The sequence below is a fragment of the Eleginops maclovinus genome, chromosome 10 (genome assembly GCF_036324505.1).
Source record: "Eleginops maclovinus isolate JMC-PN-2008 ecotype Puerto Natales chromosome 10, JC_Emac_rtc_rv5, whole genome shotgun sequence".
Taxonomy (NCBI): Eukaryota; Metazoa; Chordata; class Actinopteri; order Perciformes; family Eleginopidae; genus Eleginops; species Eleginops maclovinus.
The window spans coordinates 12095820-12110602 of NC_086358.1; the positions used below are offsets into that span (position 1 = coordinate 12095820).

At 42.2% G+C, this 14783-nt stretch overlaps 1 protein-coding gene across 3 annotated transcripts in view; it reads right to left on the reverse strand.

Annotated features, from left to right (window-relative positions):
• Nucleotides 1–1063: 1063 nt before the first annotated feature.
• Nucleotides 1064–14783, reverse strand: part of usp54b (ubiquitin specific peptidase 54b) — a 56095-nt gene continuing 42375 nt past the window's right edge. For 2 of the 3 annotated variants that reach the window (XM_063892499.1, XM_063892500.1), the window contains 7 exons: nucleotides 13849–14235; nucleotides 13300–13589; nucleotides 9397–9544; nucleotides 6221–7047; nucleotides 5476–5603; nucleotides 5255–5386; nucleotides 1064–3260 (listed from right to left, as the gene is read on the reverse strand). In XM_063892499.1, coding sequence (XP_063748569.1) covers nucleotides 3174–3260; nucleotides 5255–5386; nucleotides 5476–5603; nucleotides 6221–7047; nucleotides 9397–9544; nucleotides 13300–13589; nucleotides 13849–14235 — 1999 coding nt within the window. In that variant the 3' untranslated portion in view covers nucleotides 1064–3173. Of the gene's footprint in view, nucleotides 3261–4907; nucleotides 5048–5254; nucleotides 5387–5475; nucleotides 5604–6220; nucleotides 7048–9396; nucleotides 9545–13299; nucleotides 13590–13848; nucleotides 14236–14783 lie in introns of all 3 variants that reach the window. The other variant, XR_010166553.1, reaches the window with a different exon arrangement.

Sequence of the window (14783 nt, forward strand, 5' to 3'; positions counted from 1 at the left end):
CTGGAACTAGCTTGGGATTCTTAACGTTTTAAAGTTTGCTTCGGTATCAAAGTAATAAAGTGATTGTTTTTCCGTACACCCAGGAATCATTTCAGACAGGAACTTGTAACAGCTAATTCGGCATATCATTAATTGTTCCAATTGCCAGCATTTTGACAAATAAAGGCTCAACACACCGGGTCTCAAGTTGTAGCCCATTGCTAACTGACTGACCCCATAGACAACATTCGACTTCCTGTATAGATACCCTCCACAATCATTAGGGCATTATTTCCGGGGGTTAGTGAACATTTTAAAAACATGTAGAGGATTATTTTCTTGACACCTCGCCCTTGAGCCAGTCATCAAATTAGCAAATCATTTCTGTTGTACAGTATACATTTATTATCTATGTAGCCTACATAAAAAATGTTGACTTGATCTGGTCATTTTGTCATGTTTAAGTAAGTAACGTGAGCTGACACGTGATTCAACAACGAGCTTTTTGGAAAGTATATAATGTCCTGAAATATGAAAACTCTTAAAATGCTACTACATACAATTTGAAGATTTAGAGAATACAATAAATAAGGTTGATCAAACATTTCATGCAAATATAATCATGAATTTGTGGAATAGAGTGTAAAAAAAAGTGGATCATGTTTTAAGGTTTGTATTCGGTCATTTATGGGTCTTTTCTCCTGATTATTGGATTAAAAGTATTTATACATTAACATTGTCACTGTAATGTGGCACCAGGAGGGCTTTTCTTTACTTCTTCTTTACGCGTATGGGTTGCTTGTGAATTTAACTGAGAAAAACTATATTAAAACATGATCAATTATTTATTGATTATATTTAGTATTCAATTCTGACTCTTGAAAGTAACTAAAGTTATGAAACAAACACATTGGAGTCAAAAGTAATATTTACCTCTAAATTGTGGTAAAGTACAAAATTAAGTCGCAGGAAATAGAAATACTCCAGTAAGTACTTTCAAATTGAAATCAAGCCTACTACTTGAGTACATTTATTTTCCAGCACTGCCTCAACCAAAGGATGACACAGACATTTTACGGTGGTTACGCCCCCTGTGGGAGTGCATTGGTAATAACTTTATTGCAAAAATACAGGTTCCCTCTTTCCCCGAGCAACACCACCCCAGAACTGACACACAAAGTCTTCAAACACCCACATACGATGCACCACCAGCAGTGGTAAACTCTTCACTCTCCGAACCTCTCGTGTCTCTGACCCTCACACCATTCACAAACACACACTTTCATCCTTTAGTTTACATTCATTCGCTCTCTTTCTCCCTTTTTTTTTTTGCTCTCCACTACCTCCTTGTTGCTCTCTTTTTGCATTCCATAGGTTGAAACATAGCAGTTAGATGCAGAACAACAAAGTTCACCAGCAGCATTGAACATGAGATCTCCTCCACCCCTCCGTGTCTCTGCCAGAGTCCATGAGGGCGCCCGTGGGTGGGTGTGTCTGCCTCCTGGCTTTCTCAGATACAGGATCGTGAGGGAAGGTTGATTTGCATAGCGGACTCATGCGCTACAATTGGCTACATTCTCCCACATCCAGAAACCCAACAAAAACAACAACAAAATCTAAATGAAAATAAAAACAGCAATGTTAAATACGCTCTCTGAGTTAAGTGCCAACCTTTGGTTTAGTTACAACGATCAATCAACATCAGTAAATTCTAAAAGAACTTTACATTGGCCAGTTGTTGTATAAGGACTTTGTTATTTGTATATATTATGAAATAGAATAAAGCATATAATAAATGTACTCTACACATGTCAGAACGCTCCTCAGTAAAGGGGGTGAATGAAGTTCTAACTGTTTATACAACTGAGGAATGGTTGACATCTCTGAAGAAGATAGCTCACTGGCTGAAAATATACCTCTAATACATATATATCATATAAAGCATATTCATGTTAGACATGTCACTGTCTCAGGCTGAAGATGAGCATTTCCTATTAACATTTGAGGACTCAAACAAGTTTCAGTGGGAGGGAAAAAACAAAGTGTGAATCTGTAAGTGCCACTGAAATTCACCTGAGGCCTTTAAGTAAAATAAACGCCATCGAGCTGCTTCTCAGTCAAATAGCTTTCGGAAAGTGCACTTCTGCCATGTAACCGTGTAAAGCGCACTTAAGTCAATCAATTTCACTCATCACTCATAAATACAAAGAGAAGGGTCTCCTAACGTTCATACTCTCATTCCTTCTCGACTATCCTCCCGTGTCCAATTTCTGGTGCTACTGTTTCTGGTTTTGGAAGAAAAAAAGCAAGCGCGAATAAAAGACAGCAAGAAAGAAAGGAAAGAACAGGAAAAAAAAGCGCTTTTCTTGTTTAATCTCCCGGTAGAAACGGGAGAGCTGTCATTTAGGTCGGCGAGCAGGTTGGGGGGGGTGGGGCGGAAACTCCAGCTAGACACTTGTGAAGTGCACTCCACTCCTATTTGAAATGCAGACATGAGGAAGTACCAATTTAAGTTTATCAATATTCATTAATTATCATTATCAACATTCCATAAGGTCTTATTAATTAACATACAGGTTTCATACATGAGTTTTTCTGTACATGACTTTTTGTTATTAGTGAGTTCAGTCTCCGGGCGGGTTTACTGTGTGTGCACACAGGAAGAAAAAAATAAACGAAAAGAAAAAGAGAGAAAATACGGCAGTCCATCTAAAACAGACCCAGTTCGGCTATGTGTGCGTCCAACAGGAAATGCCCGTGAAGAAAGAGGAAGAGGCGTGGCTACTTAGTAGGGGTCTCCCGTCTGAGCTGAGGTTCCTTTAGGATGAAGGGTGTGATTTTACGCTCGCTCACTGAACCTTTTTGAATAACCCGGGGGAAGACGAGAAACAACAGTCCCGCAAAGTAGGGGGGAAGGTTGAGGTTGTAGTTTGGGGGTCAGAGTGACTGCATAGACAGAATAGTAGGTCAAGATAGGGGAGGGAGGGAAATAGGGGAAGGTAAGCGGGGTGCTGCAGGCGCTGAGGGAGGCTGTAGGTCAGTGCAGGTGTGCATGTGTGCGTGCATGTTGTTTAAGGGGGGAGAAGGAGGAACATAATAGGAGTAGATCCTCCAGAGCCAATTCTAGGTCCGTCATGGCGAAGCCCATGGAGGCGCTGCTGCCCCTCCCCCCCACCCCCCCACACTGTGAGACGTTAGTGAAGCAGAGTGGGACTCCGATCAGAAGACAGCTTGACCCCCGTCAGACACAGCCAGAAACTTCCTGTACTCCCTGTTAGCTCCTAAAATAAAAGAAGAGACGACAGGTCAGATTAGTATGAAGGTGCACCTGAAATTAAAACACGTGAGAGACATTTTAAGAGCTAAATTATGAAGTGGATTTGGAGCAGAAGAGGTAAAGTGTTTATTCACCTAGGAATCCATCAGTCAGTTTGAGCTGGCCACAAATGTTCTTAGCAACTGAGATTTATAGAAGAATGGATTGTTCAATTTGCTACCCTGAGCCCTTTTGGTGCGATACAGCTTGCAGATAAAGAGGATGGAAACACAAAACATACAGATGTTCTAAACAAATAGCATAATCTGTACTGTTTAAATCTGTTCAAATGTGATATTTGGTGCAGCTTTTAAATGATCCCTGATGTTCCCCATGTTCTACTTAAATCTAACACTAAGTAGAACATGTTGTCTAACACGCTTTTATAACATGAATTATGTATTGAACACAAACTGTTCAAACACAAGATGCCGTACTTTGTTGCTGCACCATTTCAGTTTCACTATTACAATTCAAGCAATCATTTTACTTTTGGATCATTGACATTAGCCAAGAATTGAATGTAAAGTGCGTATTTAAGAGCAATGAGTAAGAAATTAAAAGGTAAAATAATATATATTTCTTTAAAGAAATAGATGGTTGTAATGTTGTTGAGATGTCTTGTAATTATAATAATTTATATTCCTTTTTATAGTCATATGCCTAATTGATGTGCTGTGTAAAAAACACACAGAGCATTTACATGAACATTATCATCTTTTCTGGGAATTACCTTAAAACAGATCATAGAATACTAGAAACCTGCTTATTCCTATCCCTGTACACTTAATAATTATAATATTTCGGCAACACTAATGTGTCAGCGTCTCACCAAAATCTTTGACTCATTTCAATTTGATGTACAACGTATCCATTATGAAAACAATAATGTAAGAGCTTGTAAGACAACTAAAATTATGCAATGATACTGGGTAAGAGACATAACTGAAAATAAATATCGGAGAATAACAGCATCTCAACTATTTCAGATCGATGTGCTCCCACAGTGAGGTGTGATTTTTGCACTTTGGAAGTGGTAAAACCAGAGCTGTTTCCTCAGGCTATAACAAAATTGTCTAAAACAGAAAAACCGTAAATGACACAAACAAACCAGACAAGTCTGCAGTTCATGGCTGTGTCCTTTTGGCTTCAAAAGTTGGAGATAACCTGTGTTTGCAACTCATTTTTTGATCAAGTTGGGATCTAAAAGAAAAATTATGAATTTAGATGGATATAACAGTTTTTATATAAAGGATGGATGTTGGAGTCTGTTATCTAAACTTGACACATTTTTGTGTGGCCAGTAAGGAAAATAACCTGGCTATCCACAGTATTTACAATTCAGTGCACATCCACAGGATTTAGGATTTAGTTATGTGCTAATAGGGGCTTAGCCTAGTTTGTGCCAGAAAGTAACACTTTCACACATTATTTTTTTTAAATATCAGGAAAATATATATTTATATTATTCCGTCCTGATTTTAGAAATTGCTCAGAAACACCTTCATTTGGCACACAAGAAAATATGTGCAGTCCTCTTAAGCAACTGAGTGGTATGTTGCTTTAAATATTACAAGAGTAAGATCATATATGAGCCCAGCGCAGTGTTTACCTGTGAAGCGGTGGAGGGAGGTGGTGATGAGAAGGTGTTGGTAATGAGGAGGATAGAGGAGATGATAGTGGTGCAAGAGCAACAGGGATTCAGAAGAGAGGAAGTAAGCTAGCAGAGGCACTGACATCAGCCTGTTTCACCTTTGAGAGAGAACGAGGAAAGAGAAGGAGGAGAAGCAGAGAGAGGAAGACAGGTTGGAAAGCAGCACAAAAGGGAGAAATGAGACAAACGGCTGGAGGATCGAGCACAGGGATGTGTAAAAGCTCCACGGCGTCAAGACATTCAGGCTGATGCAGTTTAACGACACGGCCACAGGGAAGCAGCAGAGCACAGGAAGGCAGACTCACAAAGCTGCGGGATGAAGTCAGGCGGCCGCGGCGCGAGGTCACTATTGTGCCGCTCAGGCTCCGTCCAATTCTTCTCAGGTTCTCCCCATCATCAGGCCCAGCCCCCAAACGCATATCCCGCAACGTCATTGGCTGAAGGGAAAAAATGTCAGTCAGAAGCTGGGAAAAGGATCCAAGTGAAGACCTGCAAACCTGTGAGTGGATCGGTTAATAGACATTACCTTGTTGAGGTAGGTGGGGGTGCTGGTGCAGTCTGCCCCGTACACACTCCTCTCCATGTCTGCGTTGGGGGTCTTGGAGCGCCCTTGCCCCCCCACCCTTGATATGAGCCTCTCTGATGGACTGCACCCTAAAAACACACAGACAAAGCTGGAGGTCAAAACAGGAACACTCATATTGTCTGTTATTTTAGTGGAAGCTTTTAGATAACTTTTACAACCTACACCTACAACATTTCAGTGCGGGGAACTAGGGTTTTGGTATGTTTTACATTTCTAAACATGGTTTTTAATATAATGCCTAGAACATTTATAGGATTGGCTTAATTAAGGAATGTAACTTAACTAAATACCAACTGAACATTAATTAGAATGTTAGCCACTAACAGTTGTTTTCAGTATCAATGAATCTTTTCCTTATTGTACTGATTAATTGATAATCATTCATTCAGAATGGCACAGGGTAGAGTCTATAAATTGCATTTCCAAAACACGTTAAAAGCCAGATATTCTCTATTAACAATGTTAACACAATGAAAGGTAAAGCTTGTTAGATGGCTAGTACAATTACTTTAAATGTTCCGATCAATGAAACAATTATTAAAAGATTACTTTTCTGTGCTAACAAACTTTTAGGTGTGTGTGTGTGTGTGTGTGTGTGTGTGTGTGTGTGTGTGTGTGTGTGTGTGTGTGTGTGTGTGTGTGTGTGTGTGTGTGTGTGTGTGTGTGTGTGTGTGTGTGTGTGTACCTGTTCTTCCAGCCTGCAGACTGGCTTGGTAAAGGGAGTCAAGCTCAGACAGCTCCGCCTCTTGGCGGTCACAGCAGGGATCACTCTGTTGCCCTCGGGCATGCTGGGAGCTGCAGTGCCCTGGAGAGGACTGGCAACTGTAGCTGTGGTGCTGGCTGGTTGTCTGCGGCCTGATGGGGACACAGCGGTCTGGGGGGGTGTCGTACGGCGTAACCACTGCGTCGGGGCGGTCCAAACTCCAGGAGGACCAATGACGTGTGCTGCTGTCGGCAGCGGCTTCTTGTCCTGGCCAATGCTGTGCCGCACCGGTGGGGGATTGGAGCTGGGGGGGCTGCCAGAGAGGTTTCCTTTGCTCGGAGGCTTCCAGAGGGGAAGATGGTGGAGGAGTATAGGACGGAGGGGGAGGACGTGAGTGTGTGTGTTCATAGTGTGTGGAGTGTGCAGTGTGTATGGTGTGTGTATCCCAGAGACGCAGAGGAAGCGAGGGCAGAGAGATAGCTAAGTGCTTCCCCAGGGGTCTGACACTCACCCCCCCTGCCTGCAGCAACTCGCACAACCTCACCCCTGTCCCCTCCCTCTCATCCTTGCCTTCCTCCCCTCTCCTCCCCAGGCATCCACACCCCTCCTCCTCCTCCTCTTCCTCCCCTCGGCTGGATGGGGCACAAGGGTGAGGGATGCTGAGGGTGAGTGCATGTCGAGGGGGAGCGGGCCGATAGGGTGGAGGGGGCGGGCCCGGGCCCAGAGCAGCGTCCTGGTTGGGCGTTGCCTGGTCCTCTTCCTCCTCCTGATTGGGCGTCAGCAGTACTTGGACCGGGCCAGGCTGTTCACTGGCGGAGACAAGAGAGGGAGGGTTTCAGTCAGCATGCAGCACGAAAAAAAACAACCAAAAAACAGAGCTGCTCTGACGTCAGGTGAGTTACTGCATATAGGGAAGGTCACAACAGAACACCGGGGCAAACAAGCAAAAAACACACACACACACAAGCTTGCTTTCAAAAAGGAACAAACAGCTATGAACACACAATGATGCAGCCTTGTGCAAGCATTGCTTCCTTTGGGTATGGGTTCTCACTGCCATGCTGTTTCTGCCACATCCACCTCAAACAACTCAGAACTTTAATCTGATTATCAAAACAGCAATTTAGCCTCTACTGCACCGCTGCTGTATATCAACACTGAAAAGAAATGTGGCTTCTTCAATCTGGAGTAATTCAGTCTCGGCGGGACGCTATATCACTTTATTGATTTACATGCATTGATATGTGGAGGATATGATGTATGTTGTACATTAGTGGAACCTCTCTGCACTTCATCAGTGAAGGAGTGTGTGTGTGTGTGTGTGTGTGTGTGTGTGTGTGTGTGTGTGTGTGTGTGTGTGTGTGTGTGTGTGTGTGTGTGTGTGTGTGTGTGTGTGTGTGTGTGTGTGTGTGTGTGTGTGTGTGTGTACACATGTAGTCATCTAGTGTTTGTGTGTGAACATCTAGTCTGTAAATTTGTATTTGTAAAGACGGCATGCGCAAACCTGTCTGTGTCTACGTGAATGCTGGCCCCCATCCCCCATATTAACTCCCCCGTCTCTTTTCAGCCTTAGTAATTACCCAGCATGCTTTGCAGCAGTGAGCTATAAATCAGAGGCTTGTGTTGATCAATAGAGGAGAGGAGGAAGGTAATAAAAGAGACTGAGCGCTGAGCTTTACCTCCTCCTCCTCCCCCTTGCCTCTATCCTGCTGTTAACAGTTTGGATTTAACATTTATTCATTTTCATGCTGAGTTGTAATGAAACAGACTAAACTTGGTGTTAACATGACTAAGTAAAAATCTACATATTGTAACACCCATGTGCAGTAATTACGGAGTTTCAAAGTGAGCCGGAGGACTATATATGGGATATATTTTGTTTGAAGAAGAAGATTTTAAGTTTTAATGACTGTGTATGAGACACAATATTTGTGACTTGCTAACTCAGAAAAGTTTAACCTAAGATCCTAACCTAAAAAGTGTCTGGAAACAAAACTATATTATTGTAAAATCTTTTTAAATCTTTTTTACTTTGTGTGCTCTGTACATAATTATTAGCTTATGTTTATTGTAAATATGCACTAGTGAATTTTGAGATGTTGGATTTTTCTTCTACGCTTTCATAACCAGTCTTCTTTCAGTTAGAAAAAAAACACCCTGAATGAAACATTTCAGTGTTTTCTTTCTAAATGTGTCTATTTTTCTCCTTATTTAACAACAGTTAGCACTAAAAAAAGTAATAGCCTCTAGTGTCTCTCTTAAATTGTGAGAACTGACTACTTAAAGCAAAAGTTTACATAGTGTGAAACTTGAACAAATCCACATGCTTGGACCCCATTATACTTGCCTGCAAGTCTTATTATTATTATCATTAAATGTTATTAATTATATATCTCAGCTCCTTGATGAGCAGCATCACTCTTTGTAAATATTAAATGTGACATTCCCTTCCCACAACTGAAGCTGACTTTCCCCTCATCACACAGCAAAACTCACACAGGAAAACAGAGTGACTGTAACACACAAGCACAGCAGCGAAGAGCACAAAGAAACAAAGACAAAAACAGCACAGGATCTGTGACTACAATCGCTCCGCAGCACACAGAACAGACACACAGAGATGGACTGCAGCTTTACAGTGAGTGCACAGAGGGACAGATCAGCTGCACACAGAGAGCGGAGGAAAGCCTTGGCAGCGCACAGCTACTGTACAAGAGCAGCACAACAACAACGATGCAGGGAAGCAGGGAAGCACAGAAAAGCCGAGAGCAACTCTGTCTCTCTTTTTATTCTCGATGGCAGCAACGGAGCCCAGCAAAGCAGGTTTTCACTGCAGTGCATCAAACACACAGACACAAAAAAAATACTGTATAAAGTCAAGTGTGTGTGACACACATACACTCATACAGCAGGATGTGAGTGTGCAGTGCATCTGGGATTTTAGGGCAGCCAGAGCTGAGGACACACACATGAGGGTGTTGTTGGACAGCCAGCACCCAGAGGACTCACACTGAGGAGTCCTGAGGTGGGTTTGAGAACAGCTTGAGCTGAGGACACACACGAAGTAAGGGAGGGAGGGTGGGGATGGAGGAAGGGGGTCTGATGTGGTTTTGAAACAGGCACCGCTGCGGACACATAAGGGGGGACAGTGGTGGTACCTGCGAGGCCCCTGTGGGCGGGCGCTTCCTGTCTCCCGTTCCATTTCCTGATCCTGCCTGCGTTTGATTGGGCCCCCAGTGCTCCTCATGCACGCAGCTACAGCCAATCCGCTATGAGCGTTAGCCTCATGCAGGGGTCTGAGCACAGCTGAGGATGTTAACAACAGAGCGGGAGATAAGAAGAAGAAGAAAGATATAAGGAGTGGCAGAGAAAGGAAAAAGAGAGGGTGAACCCAAAAGTAGAAGAGAAAACAACAAAGAAGAATACCAGAAGGAAAGAGTAAAAGATAAAGACAGAGACAAAATATGAGAATGACAGAACAGGTCAGACAAAAGGAGAAAATAGAAGCAGAGTAGAAGGAGTGGTTATGAGGGGGGCCGGCATGCATTACGCTCCTCTACTGTAAATCAATTTGTGTATTTTATACATGTATAGAGTTGCAGAGTGGGAGGATTTGTTTCAGTTTATTGTAGTTGGATTACTTGTATATTTTGGTTAATTTATACAAAAGAATAGCCACTGGTTAACTATTGCCAAGTAGCAACTCCTAAGAAACATGCTATCACAGAGCTTTAACTTCAGTTGCACTCACTACTAACTGGGTAGGGTTATTTTGTTTCGCAGTGACTACAGTTCTTCTTTATATCTATAGCTGCTGGGACTCATGGGTAACCAAGCATTTCACCATTAAACTGATAAAGAAATAACGCTGAAACACTTCAAACTGACAACCATCAACTTCTTTTATCTTTAAAACTAGATCATGTCACTTTTATAAATTGAAATATCACATACTGTAAGGTGTATTAGAAATGAAAGTTTAATCAATAATAATATAACATACCCATGTCAATATAATCCACTTAGGTGTTTGAAATCTCAAACTGGACTTGGACTGATAACCTTTGATGGCTTTGTTAGCTAATGTTAAGAAATGTGATACTAATAATCGCAAAGGTCCCTGAGTTAGTTTTTTGATTTTTTTTATTCTAAGAAGACTTTATATTGAGGGAAAATCTTTCCACACCCAGCATTTTCTCCCGCTTTGCAACTCTATTGTAAATGCATCGATATGTAAATGTGGACTGTAGTTAGTAAGTCAAAAAAGTCAAGATTAGATAAGAGAGGAGCAACGTTTAGGCTACGTTCATGAAGCCACAGACACCAGACAGAGAAAAAAGGTTAAATCTTTTTGGACAAAGCTTTCTTTGGTGCCTAGCCTTGTGAACGCACCCTGAAAGGGATTAGTTATATAAAAAAAAGATGCATAAGAGGACAACAAAAGAGCAGCCATCCCCTATCCTGGCTTGACTTTAAAGACTTTTGATTGATAGAGAAGAGACAGAATAAAGAATGGGTTGGTGGCAGCTCTGTTGTTGTCGTTGGCTGTAACGTCCTCTAAAACACTGAGGCAGATTGTTTGGAGTCCGGATAAAACCATCAATACGGATATGGGAAACCAGATTCTTTACGTAATCGCACTGATAGCGATGCCATCTGTTAGTTCGCATGTCGTCCTTTCACTTCATCAAGGTTGAGTGTACTCACAGGGGTGTGTGTGTGTGTGTGTCAGGTACATGAGGCTAAACACACTGAAGCACACACAGTAGGACAGACAGGACACAACATAATAATCCCTGATATAGTTTTAGCTAGGTGCTGAGCTGGAGGGGAAAACCTGCACACCTGTCGTTCAGACAAGGCACTCTTGCTCTCACACACACATTCAGACCAACATGTTCTTCAAACAGTAACACAGGCATAGAAAATATTATTTGATATGATGCAAGGACCAAATATGCATGAGCACACACACAAATACAGAGGAATAAGAACCACATCAAAATGACAGAGCATGTTGTTGAAATGTTTTAGAATTTAAATGTTTTTGCTGATGTGATTCAAGTCTAATCGAGTCCAAGTCACGTCTCAAGTCCTGATTGTGACTAGTGCGATTTAGTACATAGCCCCTAAATAGAGGACTAGCCACAGATGGATTAAACAGGACTGAGAGTCTACAGTCTTTAAGCACAGTGATGCTCAAGCTAATTGTTAAAGTGGGCTAAGCTGCAAACTCAGGGGCTAAAAAATTAAGCTAAAGCGGGAGTGCCAAACTCTGCAGTTAATCGAATCGGCATTGGCTCCAATAGGGAGTCGATCCACAAAGACCTCCATGTTAAAATGCCTAACCTCACAGCACGAAAAAATAGGTTTATAGCCTGGAAAAAAACACATCAATTAGCTGGTTATTCTATACCAACATGGCGTCGACTCGACAGAAAGCAATGCAGGGTGGCACAGAGAATACATTCAAATGACATACTGTCTATGGTGTCAACATGATATAATGCTACCCGATGTCTAGGGTGCTAGAAAGCTAATATTTGCTAATTAGCCTAAAATGCCACAATTATGGAACAATGAATGTCTAAAGATTTTTGTAGTAAGGGATCTGATAGCGGCAATTGTTTAGTCTGGAACAAATTGGTGCAGTAAAAGATGAGTCACTCTTCCAAACACTGGGTCCTACACTTCCTATAAAGCACCTCTAAATGTTTTTGTAAGACCCCTCAGATACCCTCCTGGTATATGCTTTAACTTCCAAAACTCCATGCCCCCAGCTTGTAAGGCAAATGTTTAATCCAAAAGCCAGAAATTAAAGTATTTATCAGTAAATCCAATTGTAATGTCAGAAGCTGCACCAAAAAAAGACATCACCGTCACATTATTCCCCGTGACTAATTCAATACTAATTGACATGTATAATTGGGTGAGTGACCCTTTAAGTGTTACTTGAGTCTCACGTTTACAGCTCTGAATCACAATCTCATAAAAACACTCCCACGAAGATGCACTGTGACACACACAGATGTATATAACAAGAAAAACACAACCCAAAATATTCCTGTGAAATGAGAAACACAAGCTCATTTCCCTCGAGTTTTGAACTTGGACTGTGAGTGAGATTTTGAATGGGAATCAGCCTGAGAAAGTTTCCCAATCAGTGATGGTCAGTGAACGTCCCATATGAGTGCAGCTAGAGCTCAGCTGGAACTGTCAGACACAAACACACACACACACACACACACACACACACACACACACACACACACACACACACACACACACACACACACACACACACACAAATTAACTCACACAAACAGACTTACAAAATCACTCATGGATGACACACAAAAAACAAATATACACAGTACTGATAGTATCCTAACTGAAGTACTAGACAAATAAAAAATAATGATGGAGGGAGACAGATGGAGAGTTAGACGAACAGATGGGAATAAGGACAAAGAGGAGACAGAGCACACAAGTGACTGCGACTACTAAACTGGACAACAGGTGATAATGTGACCTTAAAGCTGCAGCGGGCATAATTGTAACATAAAACACACAATTTATTAGCATGGCTTGGCAAACCGCCTCACATCCTTCTAATTAAAATGTCAGAAACGTACCCTTTGGTTTTATTTCTTCCAAAGTAAAAATTGAGACTGAAATTTGTGTAATAAGTTAGTGATGTTTTTTAACTCTCTGGGGTATAAAACCTTACACAGTTGCCCTGTGCAGCTTTAGATGCAGTAGTTTTATTCTTAAATGGCCAGTTCACACAAATGTACAAAAATCTCTATATATTTTCTCTTACTGATTCTGGTATCTTGTCATGCAGTCTGCATCGGAAATACTCTTCAGTGATAGTCTCTATAAATCATTTTGAGTTTAAAAATTAAAGTACTAGAGTAAATGAGTGAAAATGTTTAATGTAAGTTGGGTGAACCGACGTCTTTCAGTGTCCTTAAAACCTTCTAACCCCTCCCGCACCCTCACTCCCTCTCATATATTTCTTTTTGTCTCTGTCTTCACCCCTCTTCCCTTTGCCATACCCTGGTGTTGGAGCTGGTCCAGGTCCATGAATTTGCTGGGTTTGGGGTTGAATCCCATGGCCTTCTCTCGCTCCGCCTCCCTTCGCTTCTGCTGCTCCTGTTGGCGGGCTCTCCTCGCCACCTCCTCCTGCAGCTCGTCTAGCTCACTGCGCCCTGGGCCGCCTGTGTTGGTGCCGCCGCCCCAGCTGGGTGAGGGCAGCTCCTGCAGGATGGCACCGCTGCTCTTTGACTTGGGCACCGAACGCCAAGAAGGTCCTGACATCAGCACCCGTTTCTGTTGCCCCACCTCCCTGACATGATGAAAACAAGAGAAAGACACAAGGAAGAAGATGGACAAATGTTAAGGGAGTATCATACATCTCTTGACAAATTTGTCCAATGATTGATTTGTTGTTTTGGCAACTATTGTAGGACAATTTGTTGTCGTTAATGTCACAATCGTATTTCACGCCAATAAAGTGAGATTGAACGTGACATAGAAACCAGGAGAGGGGAAGACAATGAACGACAGAGAGAGAAAAGAAGAGACAGTAATTGATATTTGTGCACCTATCGGGGCTGCTGCTGTTCCTCTCGCTGCTCTCGTAGCCACTCTCCATCCTCTGAATCAGACGCGGCTGGTGCTCCACCCCTCTCAGAGGTGGAGGGGCAGGGGGACCCATTGTCCGCCCGCTGCCCAAAGATCTGGGCTGCCCGACCAGCCCAAACCCCGCCTCAAACTCCCCAACCTCCCTCCTGTCAGCCTCCTGCAGTCCTGGCGGTGTGGGTGGAGAAGGTCCTGGCAAGGGAAAGACGTCCTGGGGCTCTGGAGGCCGAGAGGGTCCAGGCAGGGTGTTGTAGCCCAGAGAGGAGCCTCTCGGTCGGGTAAAGATGCTGTCGATGTTCAGGGCCTCTCTCCTGGGCCTCCAGGTTGGCCTGTAGCGGCCTCCAGAAGAACTACAGGCAAGTCAAGAAGATGTTACATGGAAAAGTCATGTAATTATTTTTCTGGCCAAAATAATTGCGATTTAGGATATTTTCTAGATAGTAATCAAAACATTACCTTACGTATCCCTAAGGAAGAACTATTTGTATTTCATCACAGATAAGGAAATCAAGATTAACAATGTATCCCTGAATTTATAAAGATTACATTTCAAATTTAGAAAAAAAACAAAGTTTTTTGTCATACATGATAATTCCTGTATTTTTAAAATGACTACCAGGATTTCTTATCACTTGTGAGGATATTTTCAATTGCTTATTATGACTATAGGAGTGGAAAGAATACTATATCTTACCCAGATACAAGTTGCTCGACTTTTGAAAACTAGTCAAAAAGTGCAAATGTATCTCTCAGTGAAATAAGATGGTAGAAAACTAATTATAGAGGGTATTCAAAAAAGTAAAAACAAATGACCCTCAAACGAACTTAATTACAGCTCAGTCCGTCCACCCACACAGAGTTTTCACCATTTAATGCAAAAAACAATACTGCAGTGTGG